The following is a 20260-nucleotide window of genomic DNA, read 5'->3' as shown; positions in this document are numbered from 1 at the left end:
CACAGCAATGAGGCGGTGTGGAAGTGCTTTAAGAGAAGAGAGAGGCTCCCAAAGATTCCCCTTCTCTCCCTGCCTCTCCCCGTGTTCCTTCTCCTCCTTCTCTGCCAGCTCTCCTGCTTCGGCCTTTTCCCCGCCCCCTCGTTCCTTCGCCTCCCTCACGATTGGCCGGTTTTATTATTCCGCCTGAACAAGCGGAGCCCGGATTGGGCGAGGCGCGGTGACGCGGGGGGCCGAGCTGCGGACTTGTTGGGATTCTGCTCTGTCAGTAACACATGGGCCAGAAGAGCGCAGAGGCGGAGAAGCAGCAGCAGCTACAGAGAAGGCGAGCGAGCAAGAGCGGGGCCTCACTGCGCGCGTCCCGACGAAGACAACTCCTCCTTTGGCACAACAGGAAGGGGAGCCGCTCTTCTCCTTCCTGCTTCCCGCTGAAAGGCGCCGCTTTCGGGACTTTTCCCCGGCTTTGGAGCCCATTTTGGAAGCCTGAGGAGAGGAAAGAGGGAGGACCCAGACTCTGAGGAGGAGGAGGAGGAAGAGGAGCGGGCCCTCGCTGAGGAAACAAGCAGATCAGGCAGAGCGCGCCGAAGTGCCAAAACTTAGCGCCTTCAGAGCAGCAGCAGAGAAGGGAAACCAAGGAAGGAAGGAAGGAAGGACTAACTCGCTCTCCCACTCCTGAGGCGGAGAAGAAGGGCGCCGCTTCTCTCCCGCCGCCGCGAGGAAACAAAACCCAGCTTGCTCCGTCAACAACCTCCCCCCTTTTCCCGCCTCTCCGCTTTCTGGCGAAAGGAGAGCCCTCCCCGTCTTTTCCACCACGTTATCCTCGGCCTCTTGCACCATAGAGGGGAAACAGGTACGGATCCTTTCTGCCTTCCTTTCACTTCTTCTTCCTTCCCTTCCTCGCCCCGCGTTTGGGAGCCAAACCCGCTCTATATAAAGCCTATTATCAACTCCTTCCCCCCTTTTTTTGCACTTTGTTTTGCACTCATTTTGAAACAATAACAAGAGAAAGACATTCTGAAGTGAGGCATTCTCTTCCCTCTTCCCATCCCCCTTTTTGGTTGGATCGAGCTGATTTCAAAACAAGCCATTTTAATGTTTTTTAGTGGCAAGGTTGGTCGCTTTTAATGGTCTCCGTTAAAGGGGTTTCTCTCTCTTTCTCTCTCTGTGTGTTTCGCCTCTTTTTGTTTCATTGCCTCTGTTTCCAGGACCTGAAATGGCTTGGAATTACCAGAGCGAACCTAGTTCATTTAAAAAGCTTTTCCTCCTCTGCGTTGCTGTGAGTTTTCCGGGCTGTATGGCCATGTTCCCAGAAGCATTCTCTCCTGACGTTTCGCCCGCATCTATGGAAGGCATCCTCAGAGGTTGTGAGATTGTGTTGGAAACTAAGCAAGTGGGGTTTATATATCTGTGGAAAGTCCAGGTTAGGAGAAAGAAGTCATGTCTGTTAATTTTGCAATTAATCGCCTTGATTAGCATTGAAAAGCCTTGCAGCTTCAAAGCCTGGCTGATTCCTGCCTCCTTTTGTTGGGAGGTGCTAGCTGGCCCTGATTGTTTCCTGTCTAGAATTCCCCAGTTTTCAGAGTGTTGTTCTGTATTTACTGTCCTGATTTTAGAGAGTTTTTTTTTTTTAAAAACTGCTAGGCAGATTTTGTTCAGTTTCATGGTTTCCTCCTTTCTGTTGAAATTGTCCACATGCTTGTGGATTTCAGTGGCTTTTCTCTGTGTAGTCTGACATGGTGGTTGTTAAGGTGGTCCAGCATTTTTCTGTTCTCAAATAATATGCTATGGGTGACTTCTATGGGTAGTAAATAAAGAACAACATTAAGGAAACAGGAATTCCAGACAGGAAACAATCAGGGCCAGCTAACACCTTCCAACAAAAGGATTCCCCCAGGCAGGAATCAGCCAGACTTTGAAGCTGAAAGGCTATTCAGTTCTAATCAAGGTAATTAATTGCAACATTCACACTTGCCTCCCACAGACAACAGTTCTTTCTCCCACCCTGGACCTTCCACAGATAAATAAACCTCACAAACCTAGTTTCCAATATACCTCACAACTTCTGAGGATGCCTGCCATAGATGTGGGCGAAATGTCAAGAGAGAATGCTTCTGGAACATGGCCGTACAGCCTGGAAAAGTCACAGCAACCCAGTGATTTCGGCCATGAAAGCCTTCGGCAACACATTGAGCCTAGTTCAGTTAAAAGCTTTTCTTCTTCTCTCCCTCTCTCTGTTTTTTCTCTCCCTTCATTCCTGCCACCTCCCCAACTCCGCCTGAAACTTGATCAGGGCCCCATCCTTTGTGAGCGAGGGAGTCACTTTCTGGTCAGTCCTCTTGATTCATCTCTTTTAGATTTAATCAGCATTAAGGTATTGCTTGTCCTTAAGAGCTTTAGCTTAATGGGGTTACTGGGTGCTTGTGTCAGGGTAACGTTTCCCTTTATGTACAATATTTACTTTTTCTCCACATAGACCTTGGTGGACAAGTTACAAGTGGGCTTGCATTTGGGGGGACACTTTTGGGGTCTTTGCAGAACAGCAGGAGGGGTTTGTCTCATGTGGAAAGGGGGTTTGTTTCTAACCAGAAGTCAGAAAAAGCAGGTTCGAGTTGCTGGAAATGGTAACAAAAGGCCATTTCGTGAGTTAAATGCATCAGAAATCAATTTACATAAAGGTATATGATGCATTCAGAGAAATGCAATGCTAATGGCTTTTAGAGTGGTTCTCTTTCCCAAGTCTCTGGGTTTTTAGTTACAGTCTTAATTGGTGCAGTTCGCAGGCTGGTTTATTGTGTGGTCAACTGAACCATATGATCAGGAGTTATTTGGAAGGAAACCCGCTTTTGTTTTCTTCTGTCTTTTAAAAAAGCCTATTTTAAGGAAACTGCTGTTGTAACCAAGTTGAGCGAATGTCAGAAAAAGTTTGCTTTTTCTGTTCCCCCCCCCCCCAGTGTTGTTGGTCTTAGCACATAGCCTAATGCCTTAAAGTGAGCATGAACAGTTTATGAAGAACAAAGGCAAAACACTGCTAACTGTACAGTAAATAACTTGATATTTTTATAATAGTATAAAGGAATGAAGAAATCCCAGTCTGTAGGACTCCTCCGGGTGTATTAATCAGTTTCAAGTAAGCTTTATGAATTGGTTCCATTATTAATCTCCCCAGTGCCCTGCTTTTATAAAGAATGTATTAACAAGTGAAAAACACATACGTTTGTTTGTGTCCCTTCTTTTTCCTGACACTTTCAAAGGCAGCCATGCTCACTGTTTCCTGAGTGGGGCATACTTGATTGTTCTGTGCCTCTTTGCTATTACCTCCAAACTTTTTTTTAGGGCAACAAAGCGTTTAGCATTTAAATTGCTGATCAAGGGCAGATTAGTGAGACAAAAGTAGATTGTGTTTGTATAGGAAGTTAACAGGCTTCTTAAAGTCTAGTGATCTATTATTCTGCAAAGCATTCTTTTTCAGGGGGTGAGGGAAGACCTCCGTCTCATTTGATCTTTTTACAGAAAACAGCAAATGGGGATAATTGTCATTGAGCCCCTGCTGATAACAATGGGAATGAGAAAGGAGACCTTGAAAAACCAGTTTCCCAGCTTCACAGGTTTTCTCCAGAGCTGCACTTGTAAAATAGAACGAAAAAAGCCCCAGAACTGTTTCCAACTTGTGAAGTGCAGCTGTGCTTCCCAAGAGTCATAGTAGCCAGGCGGTGGGGCTTTACTCCGCCCTTCTCATTTTAGTGTTGTGGGGCCCCAACAATTTATATCTGGGAGGGCCATGCAGACTGTGTGACTCCAGGTGTGTGTACTTTCCTAGCAGCAAACAAAGAGGGGGTCACTCTGAGTTTGACAGGAGCATTGCAGGCTCACACTGTCATTGGGCACCGCTAGCCAACTTGGAAAGGGAGGCGGCTAATTAACCCAGAACAAAGACTCTGGAAAGTAAACAAGCGGCTGTTCCCCATCCTTCTCTTCTTCCCCCCCCTCCCCTCGCTCCTCTTCACATTATGCTGCATTAGGCAAGATGCAAGGGCTCCCTGGCTGATAAGTTAACCTTCTCTTCTTATTTTGCTCTATTTCCTGTCCAGAACATGGTGAATCCGGGCAGCAGCTCACAGCCTCCCCCGGTCACCAGTGGCTCCCTCTCATGGAAGAGATGTGCAGGCTGTGGAGGGAAGATTGCTGACCGCTTCTTGCTCTATGCCATGGATAGCTATTGGCACAGTCGGTGCCTGAAGTGTTCCTGCTGCCAAGCCCAACTGGGAGAAATTGGCACATCCTGCTACACTAAAAGCGGCATGATCCTGTGCAGAAACGATTATATCAGGTAAGAGAGGCAGAGGGAAGGTAGGCTGCATTGGTTAGCTAGTTTTTTTGAATGGTCTGTTTATATAAATCTGGATACCAACTTCATATCTCAGTGTAAAGCAAATGAAAACAATGACTAGGAAGAGCTGTGCCTGCAGGTGGTAGTTCAAAGCTAGAAGCCTGATTTGTTGCAGCAATTGTTTGGGTTATGGTGAGAATATCGGACTGGTTGTCTAATGAGAAGACTAAATGGATGAAACATTTAGAGTACTTCTGAATACTTAAGGTTTCTAAGACCCCTGCCAAAGCCTGATGTAGGGGCGAGGTGTGTGTTTATTCCAGCTCTAGGTAGGACAGCAATCGTAGACTTAACTAGGACAGGTGGACAGGCAAAAAATAGAACAACAGTCTATTCACTAACTATTGTACTATTCTTTGCATTATACACTTTTAACTGGAAAGGGAGTGACTCATCTGCATTCATTGGGAAAGAGTTGATCAACTGTTAAGGTCATGGGTGCCTCTTCAACAAAAAGTGGATACACACAGCACAATCGCTTTCATGTTGTTGTGGAGTATCTTCTAGTGTAGATGAAAATGCGTGTATGTATAACTAAAGGCTCAGACATTTATAATTACAGCAGGAATTCTTAATCTTCTCTGTTTTACATTATCACGATATATTCGCTTCCCATCTCCCCCAATTAGTGTTGGAGCAATTAATGAAAAGAATTTAAGCGGTCAGGTGCCCATTGGATCTTTTCAGGTGAACTCCGAACTCCTTTAAACTCATTTTGCAAGGAGGCATTTTGAAGGATTACACATCTAATTTGAGTAAATGACTTGATAGACTGATGCACATGAATGCTTTAAGGAGGTGTTCTAGTTCAGCAATCAGTAATTAAACAGCCCCCTTCCACCTTTTTTGACACAGAAAAAAGCAAAGCAAAGGCAATGTGGGGTGTTGACATTATAGTCTGAAGCTTCACTGTTCAGAATATATTTGAAAAAAATATCTCATGTCCTGAAAGGGAGAAAGGAACCAGCTTCACGGTTGAAATCTTATTGTGTTCTCTTATCAAATACTTAGTTACAAACATTTTTGAATCACCTTCTGCTTTGCACTTTTATGTGATTATGGAATAGCTGTATGTAGTAGTGTGATGTTGGGTTTTGGAAACCTTAGGGTGAAATTGAAAAAATTTACTAAAACAATAATGGCACTTGAATCTTTATCCCCATTGTAATACTGGCACCTTTAATCATCTAAGCATAGTACAGGAAACAAAATAGCTATAGAGAGGTTTTAAGGGATTGCTACATTAATTTTGCTAAGTGTCTGGATTTTTGAAGTAAATGCTCGAAAATCAGTATGTGCAGGCTTACAGTGATGTATTCTTGATCCCTGTCCGAAGTAACTGTATAAGCGAGACAGAATTCTAATTAAATAGAGCAGAACGGTTAGAAAAAGAGGTTTGTTTGAAGTGGAAAAATTGACACTACTGTTCAGATTCAATGAATGGTACAGATTTCGTCCCTCTACTAAAACCATCAAACAAACCTCTTCTGATCACTACTAATTAAAAAGAGAAGTTGCCTACTGTATCCCTAAGGCAAGTTCAGACCAGCTTATTGGAATCTCTGCCTCAGGTTTTTGTGTGGCCAAAACTTATTACAGTCCTACTATAGTCGATTATAAATAGGGTGCTTTATCAGATAGTAAATTTGGACTGATTTTGTTCCTTCTGTCTGACAGTTCAATAGAACTAAGTGGCTTGCCCAATAAAATGACGATCCAGTACACTTCAGTTATATCAAGTATGTGCTTATCTATCCCATAGCATAAAAGCCTACTGAAGCAATTGTATAAATTTTCATCTGTGACCCTGATGGCTTTTGGGCACGTGTAACTAGATGTCCTAATCTACTGTCATTTCATCAGCATTCTGCGATATGTGTTTGTCATTTTAATTGAAGTTTGGGTAGGAAAGAGAGAGAATGGAGTACTGGACTTTTCTTTTAGAGCTTGCAGAAATTCCAAAAATGTCCCTAATTGTAGTTACAGTGGGATATGATTAAGTGGAAAGAAGAGTTTGTTATGCAGCCACGGAATTGAAGGGATAGTTGCTTTATGTTATGATAGGACTGTAGTCAGCCTCCCCCCCCCCCCTTTTTTTTTTTTTAAGCTTTAAACAGCTCTTGAGCTGGGGCATTATGAAGTCAGTCTTACCCAATCCGTGTAAGAACTGTTCCAGATTTGCATCTGTGTGTGTGTGTTTAGAGAAATGGAAGCCCATTGACGCTTTTTTTGGCCCGTAACTTGTAACACTAGTACCCTAGGGGAACTGAAAGCTTTTTTTGGAAGGGAGGAGAGTGATGGGGAGCCCTCCCAGCCATGAGATTCTTGATAAAGCAGCAGTGTGGCAGTGAATCTGCACAATTAAGAGCTTTAATTAGTGTCTCCTCCATTTTCTCTTAGTTCTGATAGGTTTTATCTAATGAGATCTCATCCCTGGCTTAGATCTGCCTGGAATGACGTGTCCGAAATGAATGAGAGCTGTGTCGCAAACAAAACATTTAATTAACAAAATTGGCCTTGGAGAGAGCAAGAGAGAATTGGCGAGGATAGGATTGGAAAAGTGGGGGGAAGGAACATGGAGAAGCAGAATAGGCATTTCTTAAAGGGCTAGTGTTTAAGAACTCTTTCTGTACAAGTGTGTATGAGTATAGTTCTGTGATTCCTTATGCCCAGTCTGGAGGGGAAGGAAGTTGGGTTTTGTGGGGTGATGGTGGAGAGACAGAGCTGTAGTTTATTAATGACTTGATCAGATTGCCTGGATAATGGTTAGAGCAAAGTGTTCTGCAGCCATCCAAACTGAGCTCTCTAAAGCTCAGGATGGAGGGCAGTTGCTGTGCCTGACATGGGAGGGCAGATACTTGATCCCCTTTCCAGGAGGCAAAAGATGGTCTCCTTCCTCCTTGATACTCATTGCCATTCACATGGCTATCCCGCAGTATGAGCTATTTGAGGAGGAGAGGAAAGCAAGAGAGCCGCCAGGCAACGAGTTCATTTTTCTGGTAATCAACAGCAAGCTGCTATATTCAGGGAATACTGTCCCTTTAATTGAACAGGCTAGGTAATTAAATGGCATTTTTCCAATAGGACGTGCTAGGTAAATCTAATAGTTGGTTATTTAATATCACTTTGAAGTCTGCCCACTCAAGCACAATGACAGCACAGGAGCATGTGAACTATTAGCTTGGAAAAAAATCCAGGATCTCAAAAATTAATTAAATCGCATGCAATTTAGGGGGAACGTTTATCTTGATTTGTCATAACAGAATTAATTCAAGGCCTCCAATTCACTTGGGGGCAGATCTGTTACTCTGAATTAACCAAGCGTAATTTGGCTGATATTTTTTTCCTCTTCCCCCTTCCCTAATGCAGCACTTCCACAGCCACCTTCCTCCCCACCCCCCCCCCCCCCCCCCCGCTTTAAGTATCAATAGCTTCTGGTGCTTTTAAGGTGCTTGGGCTGTAGTTATGCTGAAGTACCTTTAATGGACTTGGCTTGAGGCATAATTTTAATGTAGTCTTTGTTACATCTGATACAACTGGTGCAGAATTTGGATCTAGTGTAGGAAAACCAATTGCTTTTGGATCAGTAGTTCTGAATATGCAGTTCTTTCAAATGAGAATTCGGATGTATTCTGGTACAGATATGCCACCCTTTCTTTACATGTAAAGAGAAAGGCTAACTTCAGGACCTAATAGTCCAGGGCTTTTTGGTTTCTGCTGTATCCTAACAATGTTCACAATCTTTACTTCGTGCATTATACTTCTGCAGTTTATTCAACATATTCCAGATAGGTAAACTGAATTTTTGAACTGCAAGGACTAAGATGCCCAATTGCCCTTTTGTCTCCAATTTACTGTCCTTGGCCGCTTTGTTAAAGTTTTGACTGTAGGTTGGGAAGGGGAAAGAGGTAGATTAATTTTAAAGCGGCATTACATAATACTACAAGATGTAAAACCTGCCTTTCATCCATGTATACAACATCTCAGTGCTGGTGATTGATTATGTTGCCCAAATGTTGAAATATTAACAACCTTCTTGGACTCCAAGACCCAAAGAAAGGAAACTGAAACCACTTCTGTCATCGCAATTAAAGAGTCCCCTGGCTTTAATTAGCCTGACCTGGGGTATCTCTCCCCCATTGCTGGAGCTAAAGAGAAAAGAGCCCATTAAAGTCCAGTCTGAGACCGATAGCTACTTAATTGAGCACCTAAAGCCTCCAGCCTTTTAAATTAAATACTGTCCTGGACAGTCTCCCTGATTAGCTAATTAACTTTGCTCTCTCACAGAACCCGTGTAAAAACAACTTTTCAGAAAGAGGATAGTTAGCAGTCATTGTTCCTTACGAAAACAAAACATTCTTAAAATTTCCACTGAAATTACTATCAAGTATGTGACCATTAGCTGGAGGAATAACACTTAAAAAAAAAGATAGTAGATAAAATGGAGACACTTCATTAGTAGCAATGGCTTAATGAAGCAAATTAGCAAACATTTGAAGAATATTTTAAATACAATTTCATTTTTTTTAAATAAAAATTTGTGTGTGGAGTGCCTATGTCCAGGTAGTTCTTGGATAACAGTTTTGACTGTTGCAGTCATTAGAATACATTCTAATTTCAATTGCAAATGTGCAGTTGTTTTGGAGAAGTTTGGACAGAATGCTTTTTGAGGAGATGAGGCACAATAAAATCAGAATGATGAAAAATACTTTTCAGTGGTTTGCAGCATTTGAATTTCCCCCCTCTTCACCAGAAAGCTGTGAAATAGAGTTTTGCTGTGTTTGCTGCCTCCTAAGGAGATTTATATACATGTGTATATAGGTGCACATGTGCTTTCTCCTCTCTGTCTTTTTTCTAGGAAGAGAACATTAATGGAGCAATGAGATTTCGCTTTGCCACACTGAAAGACCCTCTGTTGTAAATTTTGTTGCCTCTTTGATCACAGTTTTATAGATAGCCCCCGAGAAGCTTTGCCTACTGCCTCTTTAAATGACTTTCTTATAGACTACTGCCATTGGTGCTTATGGTGATTGGGTAAATGGAAGGGGAAAGGATAATACACATAGTAATGCTGGGTATGGAATTGCAGTACTGCTTGTAAATACTTTGTACTGGTCCTGATTGAGCAGATACCAAAATAGTATCCCTCTAGTTTTCTAGACAGTTCTGTCCTTTTAAGGCTGGAGGTCTTGGCAGTGTATCACTTCAGCTTTCCCTTTGTACCCATTCTGACTCACAAGAAAGTGTCAGTGTGTTGCGGATCTCAGACTAATTAGTTTTGAAATGGAGTTTTGATTGAACTCTTCAAATCGATGCTGCTGCAAAATTTGTTTCTCAGGCTTCCTATTAAAAGCCATCTTAAGGGGCAGTTTTACTACTCTCCCTGTCGTTCAGTCGATACATTTAATAACAACTTACAGGCTATTTTCAATAAAGTGGCGACAGCAAATTAGTAGTTTGAACATGACAAGCCTCCCTCTGCAAGCACTGATTCTGGAAAACTCAAAAGCAATTATTTTTTTTCTTTCTCTGTCTCCTTGATACAGGAGCATGCAGCAAACATTCAGATTATAGCATTTTCTCATTTTTTTAAAAAAAAATAATCTTCCAAACTGATAACCCATACAAAAATTGTATGATTTTATTCTTGGACAAAAGAAAAAGGCAGTGCAAATAATTACTCTTTGCTGCAACACCATTATGTTAATGCTTTAACACCCAATGCTCTTTTTCTTACAGCGTGGGGTGTGAGCCAGTTAATTCAGGATCCCCCTCCTTGAACCCAAGGCTGTTGTATCTGGGTTCATCATTTAAATATTCTTGTTGCAATGAGAAACCGCAGAAAAGCAAACAGCAACTGCAAATCTCTAAAAAAATTCTAACACAATGTAAAAAGTGGGAGTTCAATATTCATTAAATTATTATCTCCACTGTATATGCAGCTTCAAATGCATTAAAAGAATTGTGTATATTTTTCTACAGTCCTCTTCCCCCTTCCCCCTCTGCTTTTCCTCTGCTCTCTCCCCCCCACCCATGGCAGATGTTGTGGTCTCATTTGATTGCATAGGAAAACTGCAGTGATACAGCAAACACCCAGAGAGATATGATGACAAATGGGTCCAGATCCCGGTAAATTACTTTCTGCTCAAATCGAAATTTCATTCAGTTTGTTGCTAGCAGAGATGAAGTAATCTAAATTGTGGACTCAGGAGCAGATAGAGGGAAGTTGGAGCAAGCATTTCATTATCAAGAAAGAGAGAGAAGGTTAGGATGAAAGAGATGAGCAGAGGCAAATCTAAAGTGTTGACACCATGATTGAAAAGGTTAACCCATACACATTATATATCAACCTGGATAGCCGAGAGTTTCTAATGGAAACTCTGCCCTGATGGAGGTTTACTGGAGTTTCAATACACTGAGCATGATGTCGTCTTAGATATACAATCAAATCCTCTTAACCCTTTTGATGACTCATCTAGCAAGATATGATTAAAGTACAAAAAAGTTCTTCATATAATTTCAAGGACACAATGCATTTAAACTCTAGTCATGAATTCTGTCTCCCCCCTTTTTATGACAAACCCCAGTAATCTGATAAAAAGTGTTGCAGAGAATTGGTTTGTGTTGCAAGATGCAAGTCAATATTTTATTAGTTCCCGTGCATCCACATCTTGAGAGGCATGGGATGCTTCTACGATTCTTGTATTGCATTTTTAAGTTGTTATATCCAGAGTATGCAAACAAGTTTCAGAAGAGGATTTTTATAAGCTGAAATGGCTATTTCGATGCTTGCTTGTTCTTTCATAGGGAGGAAGTAACAAGTGTCAACTTTCTTGTTTTCAGGTTATTTGGAAACAGTGGTGCTTGCAGTGCTTGTGGGCAGTCAATTCCTGCTAGTGAGCTGGTTATGAGGGCACAAGGGAATGTCTATCATCTTAAGGTAAGAAAGCCTGTCTTTCTGACACTTATCCCCTCTATCTCCTTTTCCGTGTTGCAGCTTCAATGCATAGCTTTATATATATTGGACAATTTACATTTACATTACAATTTACATTTCTTGAGAATTTTAAAATAGCTTTATATAATGCATTTGTCAGCCTGGTGATTAGAGACACAACTCAATTCCAACAGGTGCAGTGTACTGTATTGGGACAAAGCTGTGGATCCTTTATTGCTCTAATCCAAATGTTAGCACATTTTGGCACTGTCAGGACCAAAGTTTAACCTTGCTTTTGTTCATCCATTTCAGTGTTTTACGTGCTCTACCTGCCGGAACCGCCTGGTCCCCGGAGACAGGTTTCACTATATCAATGGCAGTTTATTCTGTGAACATGATAGACCTACAGCTCTCATCAATGGCCATTTGAATTCACTTCAGAGCAATCCACTACTGCCAGACCAGAAGGTGAATACTGAACAATTGCTTATAGCTTTTATTAGAGCTAAGCTGGGAATAACGTATGTCCAGCCTGTACTACCTATCTTTTCAAATGTTGTCACATAACTGAATGTAGTTAACAGGGAAGTCTAAACATAGAAGTATATTGAGTTTGAGAAGTGGCTGCAGCTTAATCTGGATCCCACATAAATGGATTGGGGATTGCAGTGTTTTGTGGCTTGTTTTATGAAACGTTTTGTCAATGTTTAAGCTATTGCAGATGTAGATTAGCTTCTTCCTAAGTACATATACAGAAAGATAACAAATATGTTACCTGTACAGTAGTGGGTTTTTGAACCATCATGTACGCATTAGGAAAGCAAGTTTATTTTGTCCAATAACTTGAGTTGGCTCGATTTCAAGAAATATGTTCTCACTTCCTGTTGGCTCCATTCAGTTATGTGTGTTTCATATCACTTGGCTTTCAGTTCTAATGTATAATATGGTTTACTTGTAGTGGCAGAGTAGGAAACAATTTTGATCAAGAGTTGTCTTGTGTCTATGCTGAAACTGGACAATTTTTACATCTATTTTACTCTCCCTAATAAGTCCCATAGTTGCTATGGAAGTGAGTGGATTTTGATGACTGCTATGCCTAATTTATAATAATTACTGTCAACCTTCAGTTAAGGGACCGTTCATTCCACACTGATCCAGAAAACACTGAATGCACAAGTCTTGCACATAATTTTATTCGCATCATATTTCATACTGATTATGTATTGATGACATTGATTCATTTACTCTTTACAGCGCCACTTGCATGGATATTAAATCTTATTGACCACAGATGAATTTTAATTTCAAATTGGTGATGGATTTTTCCATCAGCTCTGATAGTATATTTGACTTTTTCATCATTAACCCAGGCAATCACACAGCACTGAGTTATTGCATTGAAACAAAGTGCACACTTCACTTGGTAATTCTTTATGGATTTACAATAGGAACTTCATTAATGTCTGTTCTAAGGATGGCAAAAAATAACATTTATCTGTTAGTAGGAATTTTGAAGATAAAGTTTAAAAAAGCAAGCCTTGGGCAGCTCATGAATTTGGCAGCTTCAAAGAGAATATATAAATGTCTGCCATTAGATGGTGAATATGTTCAGAAAACATGAAATTGTCATTTAGTAGTTTTCTGTACTCCAGAATGTTGTTAAATATTGGCAATTACATAATAATGATGAACATACACTCTCACTTATCCAACATTCGCTTATCCAACGTTCTGGATTATCCAATGCATTTTTGTAGTCAATGTTTTCAATACATCATGATATTTTGGTGCTAAATTCGTAAATACAGTAATTACTACGTAGCATTACTGCATATTGAACTACTTTTTCTGTCAAATTTGTTGTATAACATGATGTTTTGGTGCTTAATTTGTAAAATCATAACCTAACTTGATGTTTAGTAGGCTTCTCCTTACTATCTCCTTATTATCCAACATATTAGCTTATCTAACGTTCTGTCAGCCCGTTTATGTTGGATAAGTGAGACTCTACTGTATTTTAAAGCTGAGAGCTCAAATACATGTTCTAAGAAAGTATAGCCTACTGAGTTCATTGGGGCTTGTTCCTAAACAAGAGAGTTTATGATATTCTTTTTGGATCTTAAGACACACAGCCTCAGACTAGCTGGTAAATCTTGCTAGTAAATTGTTTCATTTAAAAGTAGGCAAGATATTTTGTGTTTTTAAGAGTGAAATGGTTCAGCATTTCATTTTATCTACGTATTGTGTATGTGGCTCAAAGCTTAATAAGTTTGCATGTCTTTCTGTGCTTCTGCAAAAGTAGAGTCATGTCAGTAGTTAGGATAGAGATGAGAGAAATGAAAAAAACATGTTGCAATTAGAAAACTGCATCCATCCTATATGTAACTCATTATGATGGAAGGGTACAGTAAGAGCATGTTCTTCTGTGGTGGTTGGAAATTGGTACCATATTTTAAAAGGGAGAAAAACAGAAGGCAACAAAGTGACCCTATCAATGCAGGATACCAGTACAGTACAACATGTAGTTCATAATGCCCATGGATGTGTTTGGGTGAGAATGGTAGTACTGTCATTCAGTAGAGTTACATTGTCTTAAGAAAAAGTGGTTTGTGCCCTCTTCAGTACTGCATATTCTGTGGCTTTTTGTGTATTCATTACTCAGAGAGAAGTGTCAGTAGCACCATTCCTCTTGTACCATGGAAAGTTTGGATTTGCAAGCCATTCAAATAGTGATCACTGTGTACAGGAGCCAACACAAATGCCTCTGGTTTTAATAGATGCAGAAGAAGGCATGATGAAAGCCCTAGTGATATCGCCCTTATCTTATTTGAAAACAATAGGCCATATTCTCCTTTATTTGATTGGTTAATAATCTGAAGTTAGCCAAACAGTCTCTAGACTGAGAATAATGGAGTTGTGTTTCATCAGTTTATCATGTCTTTAAATTGGTATATCATGTGATGGTCAGGAGTTGATATTGGTCAGATGAGTGTAAGGCGCTGGTTCCAGTATTTTTTCTTACGTAACAGAGAAACTCCATAATTTTACGCACCAAAGTAGCACATCTCTTGTAGAGTATCCTCCTTTTTTTTTCTTTTGTTTTGTTTGGACACACATTATGCCTTAGGCTAAGCATTCAGGAGTTATCAGTGTTGTAATTATCTGCTTGCCTAGGGTGAGTAGTAGTTTCTAGAGAAATGGCTAGTCTGACCCTATGTGCATTTTGCTCATCAGATGTGGGTGAATGTTATATACCAAAACATTAATCTCCTGTTCAGAGCTGTTTTCTATTAGGCTTTGTGTGGGAAGATGCTTCTTAAATAGTATCCTTCCGATAAGCAAACTAACAATCACCAGTGACTTGGATATTAAAATAATCATAGTTAAACAACCAAACAAACCCCATGGGGATTGATGGATACTTTTCAGCTGAGGGCTTTCCTTTAAAGCACCTGGTGGTATGCTTGATTCTATTTTTCTCTCTCCTTCATGCTGCCTCTATTCTACAAGGTATACTTTTTCCTTTCATCGGTAGTGATCGGAGTATTCACTTGGCTCTTGCTCCTATACTTTTAAATAAAGCATGAGTTAGATTACGTTTTGCTATTCTCTCTCTTGCACAGAATCTTCTAGTTTACATATCGCTCAACAATTCCCTTGTACTTACATAATTGGTATTGTCTGTGTCCATAGTAGAGGACACTTGATGCTCATTTATTAAATATGCTTGCTGGCTGCTCCCTAATCTTTGTTCTGGACAGACAAATTACCTTTCTCACACTGAGCATCAGCTCTGGGGAATTAAACCTCCAAGCTTCCACCACTTTAATTAGCTTGAATGTGGGGGGTTGCAGTTACTAATAGACCTCAGGCTTTTAGTAACTTACAGAAAGGGTAGAAAAAAACTTCTTAGGAAGCTCAAAATGTCATTTAAAAACCATAAAAATCAAATATATTATTTCATTTTGGTAATTGCAAACAGATTGCATTTTAAAACTGTCGATCGTTTTTACTTTATCCGTGGAAGTTAGGCTTCTCTCTAGCTAGGCATTTTTAATTATCGCAATTCATTAACACATCACAGTGGAGGCACATGTTTGACTTCATATATTACAGAGTTTATGTAACATTAACTAACATAGCAGATGAGGAATCTTAAATGGGAGGAAAATATTCCAAAATGTCTATATTTAGTTTTTGTGCTATGCAGCATGTTAACCAGCATTGCCTGGGGAGGGTATCTTATTTTCTTTAGACAGAATTTTTCCTAATTTAGACGATCACTGTACTTGGTGCTTCAAGGGCAAGGCGTGCCATTTCATCCCCATCCAAAGGAAATGCATCTTGTGCAAAAGAAAAGAAGGGATTGTAGAATTTCCCACCAGACACTCTTTTTTGTAGTTATTTGTGAAAGTGTATCTTGGTGTTGAAACTAGAGAAAATATTTTGTGGTCTATTTTTCCATCTGGATTCTTCAGGGATTTGGATGACTGTTGCAGAAAAACCTTTAATTGAGTCACAGTTGGAAACTAATGTAATAAAATAAGTGAATAAGGAGGAGACGAAAGCAGTCACATTCGGCTCAAGTCAAACGTTTTTAGCTAAGATGCCCATTTTTATTTCTTCCAGGTCTGCTAAAAGGTCAGAGTACTGCAGAATGCGTGCCTTCATCTCAAACTTTGTTCATCACAGATGGATCCCATGTCTCCAGTAGACAAGTCACCTTGTAGCTAGCATCAGTGCCAGCTTCATGCCATTGCACCTTCTTTACTCTTGGTTGCCCTTCCCACATTTATTGGTGTATTACAATGACTGAAAATGAACATTAAGGACTCCATGAATCTGGGCTAATGGGAGACTGTAGAGAAAATGAAAAAAATCCACTGGAGGAGAACAACTTTGGGTGGGAGGGGTGGGGAAAATGACTAATGAAGCTAATTAAAATAAGCTTTCAAGTCTGCTTTCTACCCTCATTAACAATTAGCAGGGCACTGGCCAGAATTTGTACCCTGTGTTTTACCTTAACAACATTCTCTTTGCTCTTTGTATATTTAAGTGTTGTAAGGAAATGTGTTTCAAAACTCAGACATGAGCTAAAGAAAGGATGGGGCTCTTGTGATATTCTATCACAAACACTTTTGTTGTATCTCTGTAAAATACAATGTATGTATGCATGTAAGTGTGTTTTGTCCTAATGTTGCTACTTCCCATGACACAAAAAAGAAAAAAGAAAAAAATCAAGCTCATAGCAGCTACTGTGTAGAAATTTTCACCTACTCCTAATTTGCTGAATGAAGAAGAAAAAAAATCTTTTATTTGTGATACTTTCAGAGACATTTGCTCTAGTATGGTGTATTTAAATAATAAAAACTTAAAATGAAAACATCCTTAATTGAGTTTGGACTTCATGGAAAACGTTTATCAAAGAATGAAAGCTTACATAGCTGTCACTTTTAAGGGTACATTTTAAAACTTCAAAATCTGACTTTCCTGCTCTTTAACAGTTTTATGGGACTAAGGAATGCATTGAACTCTAAATAACGGGTCTCTTTTGGCAGCTGTGTAGAACTGAAAAGCAACATCTAGTCTTTCAAATATTTATTCAGATAACAGCAGTGTTTCATTAGTTAAGCTCTCAGTGAGATTAATCTTGTGCTTTTTTTCACCTAAGTCACCTAAACTTTGTTAACAATAGGAAGTGTGTGTGTGTTTCCTGCCCTGTTCTATACAATCATGTCTATATGAATTGAGAGGCTGGGCTGCTGTACCATTCAGATTTTGAATATCAAAATTTTCCTGGGTTTGAAGACTGGTTTAGAACCTGAGTTTGCAATATAAAACACCATGTTGAGAGAACAACTTCACTTCAGATCCTTCTGTTGCATTATAGTTGATGTAATGATGGTGCAGTTCAATTTCTTCCTTATGCCCTTTGTCTCTAATAATAGGCCGCCTGTGCTTATTGTGTTCTGATGCTGCAAAGGTGTAACATAATGGAAACTTGCTGAAAAGTTTCATTAAATAGTTTGCCAAGGAAAGGAAAGGTGAGATACATGCAAAACCTTCTATTTTATCTAGTTAATCTGAAACACAGCATGATGTATACAGAGAAGGGGAACACAGCATGGTATACAAAATTCAAAGCAAGTACACGGCAGTCAACATACAAACCTAATACAGCTGTGATAATGTGTGCACATTTAGAAAACAATGCACATATATTGAAAATACTAGAAAGAAAATGTAATAGCTGAGGACTGGTAACAGCTATTTTCCCAGAAATGAATGATTCCCAAAAGTGAGTGGAAGAAAATAGAAGGCCTGAAATGTAAATACATTGTTGAGATGAAGCAAGAGCACATCAGACATTGGTAAATGGTGGGGTGGCAAGCTAAGAAACTTCAGTTGTAACTCTTGAGAAGTATTTTCACAGAATATCATGAATTACTTTTGGAAGAAAGCAGAGCAGAAGAATTAGCTCTGAAATATGGGCTTGTTCTTGTACAGGAGGTAAAGCTGGATCCTTTGTGTGACCAAAGAGTGTAATAGTGTAATCAAAGGAGACTCCCAACAGTATCCAGTTTAATACAGAACCAACTTTATTTCCCGGAACAGTGTTCAGTGTCTCCACATAGGAATTATCACTGCTGTTCTAGTAGTGGCAAATGTGATTTTTTCCCCTTTTATTTGAATAACTGACAATTCTAAATATTGGCTGAAAGTCTAAATGAAAGGTATGATATGGATAATTCTGTATCCGGATGAAATTTCACATTGGATTGGAACAGCGCAAGAGTAACAAGAAACTATGTGGTGCCTGCGTTACTTCCTAATCTAATGCAGGATCTTGTGGTGTTCGAGATCAATCTGCCAATTAGATTGTGTTATGTAATTTCTATCTCTCAGGTCTGTTGACAAAGTAAATAGAAATTTGGAGTCTTTAACATTTCTTTTTGAGAAAATACTCATACCAGGAAAATAGTATGTGTCTATTCTTCAGATTCCAGTGTGAATATATCTTTAAAATTAGTGCATATTTCAGTGGTGGAACTGTTTCTTGGAGTATCTTATGGGTTTGTTCAGGTACAATTCTAAACCAAGCTTCGATGTTGCATGAATGAGCCATTAGTATGGCTTCTTTTCTTGCATTTTCCTTGACTTCTAATTTTGTTGCAAATCATAGTTTGACATTACATCTGAACTGGGGAATTGATGGTTTCCAACCCTGGTACATTTTGTTGAAATCATAAATTACAATTGAGAAATTATAGCTTGCACTAAAACTCTGGAAATCTGAATGAAGAAGAGGAAATGGAGTATGAGCCAGCAGCTTCTTTTTGTCCAGCCAAACTGAGTGTATTCTCAACCTAATGAAGCAAACACATTTATGTCAGTGTGTTGCATATATTTACAAGGCTATTTTTTAAAAATGCTATGTGAATATTTCTCATTTTCTGTATATGCAAATGATTCTGGTCCAAATCCAAGGAACAATAAATAAAACACAAAGATGGTTTCAGAGATGAACCTTAACTGGGTTCCACTAAAATATTTTGATCCAGTAGAAGTCTGTTGAGTTACGCTGTCTGATTTCCTTTGAGGAGATTGTCTGAGGCATAGAAGTATAAAGCTTATGTATTAGCACTGTTGTAGACATCCTTTTAAAATTCATTCTTTCCGTATATAAGCACTCATCCTGCGGCTGTTAAAGCTGTACGTGCCAGGTTTACAGTTGTCTAATATAACCTAGAAGTACTAAGATGATGGCTAATAATTTTCAGTAAGTAATATAGTGTGGCATTTAGCGATGAAGAGGCTGAAGTTCATTAAAGTCTTTAAATAAACTATTATATGACTGGTTCTTAAAGCACAGCTACCTATTTAATAGCAAGCTTAAAAGCATTTCTTAAGTTGCAGACCTATAAGATTACAAATGTCACTCATGTTAGCCTAATCCACATGCAAGTGATGAAGCTTTTGCTTTGATGTGCTAAATTGGAGGAGGACTGATGGAGTTATGAATATACAATGGAACATATTTAACTAGTATTCTTGCCTGGGGTAAAACACTTTTGAAACTAGAGGCATAGCAAACAATAAAAAGGGGCTGTAATGGCGAGAAAGTATGAGCCAGTTTGGGAGGGGCACTGGAAGGGCTTGCTCTTATGTGAAGAACTATTTATAATGGTGGCCCTCCTGACCACAACCCCCACCTTAAAGTCTAGGACGAAGAAGGACAACTTCTCTATATCAAGAAGTTACTCTATGCACAAAGATCTCAAGAATCCATGTTATATATATTTTGCTTACAGATGCTTTTGAATGTTTAAAATCTGTAGCTTACAAATATTGAACGGGCAATTGACCTAGTCTGAAATCACCCCCATGAATTAATACAGTGCTCATGTTTGTATTACGTAATATTGATGAATGATTATTACTTTTTGATGAACTAATTTGCAAAAATGCTCTGCTTTGTTAACAGGTAATATCTCTCTAGTTTTTCACCCATTCGATCTACTCATTCCACCATGCACTGGATGATTCAAGCTTTTCCAAATCCAATCCTGGACGCCATGTCAGATGGTCTTTCTTTGTCCTTTATGCTTTTACTTCCAGTGCCTTATAAAATATAAAAGGAGATTATAACTGCAACATATCCTTTTTAAATAGGGAAAGGTTACTCGTGAAAAATATTGTCGACTTAATTTTCATGTGAGAGGGATACTGAGGGATTGGGATTGGATGTAACTATGCAATCCTGAAAATGTAGGGGACTTTGAGCCAGCTTCGTTCACCATCTACATTTCTTTGGACCAGTGACCATTGAGAGGAAATGTTCTTCACCTCTGCTTTAAACATTTAGCTCAGTTACTGTACAGCATTGGTCACATATGTTTGCACAGATGATTTATGTTAAGTAGTTAGGTGAATAGAAC

General features: G+C 39.5%; 1 protein-coding gene and 1 long non-coding RNA gene across 2 annotated transcripts in view; one reads left to right on the top strand and one right to left on the bottom strand.

Moving 5' to 3' along the window:
- Positions 1-258: 258 nt before the first annotated feature.
- Positions 259-16708, top strand: lmo4 (LIM domain only 4). Its single transcript, XM_003220108.4, has 5 exons — positions 259-847; positions 4086-4324; positions 11228-11324; positions 11634-11789; positions 15951-16708. The coding sequence occupies exons 2-5, from the start codon at positions 4089-4091 to the stop codon at positions 15957-15959; spliced, it is 498 nt and encodes a 165-aa protein (XP_003220156.1). The 5' UTR covers positions 259-847; positions 4086-4088; the 3' UTR covers positions 15960-16708.
- LOC134298326 (uncharacterized) overlaps positions 16632-20260 on the bottom strand; it is a 37300-nt gene continuing 33671 nt past the window's right edge. Inside the window, exon 2 of the long non-coding RNA XR_010005339.1 lies at positions 16632-18688. This is a non-coding gene — a long non-coding RNA (uncharacterized LOC134298326). The remainder of the gene's footprint in view (positions 18689-20260) is intronic.

The sequence above is a fragment of the Anolis carolinensis genome, chromosome 4 (assembly GCF_035594765.1).
Source record: "Anolis carolinensis isolate JA03-04 chromosome 4, rAnoCar3.1.pri, whole genome shotgun sequence".
NCBI lineage: Eukaryota > Metazoa > Chordata > Lepidosauria > Squamata > Dactyloidae > Anolis > Anolis carolinensis.
This window is presented reverse-complemented; position numbering and strand designations above follow the sequence as displayed.

Bases quoted from the DNA above. Each gene is read 5' to 3' on its own strand.
- lmo4 (XM_003220108.4), top strand. From the start codon at position 4,089: ATGGTGAATCCGGGCAGCAGCTCACAGCCTCCCCCGGTCACCAGTGGC. The intron at 4,325-11,227 runs GTAAGAGAGGCA...TCTTGTTTTCAG, and splicing joins TGCAGAAACGATTATATCAG to GTTATTTGGAAACAGTGGTG. The intron at 11,325-11,633 runs GTAAGAAAGCCT...CATCCATTTCAG, and splicing joins GGAATGTCTATCATCTTAAG to TGTTTTACGTGCTCTACCTG.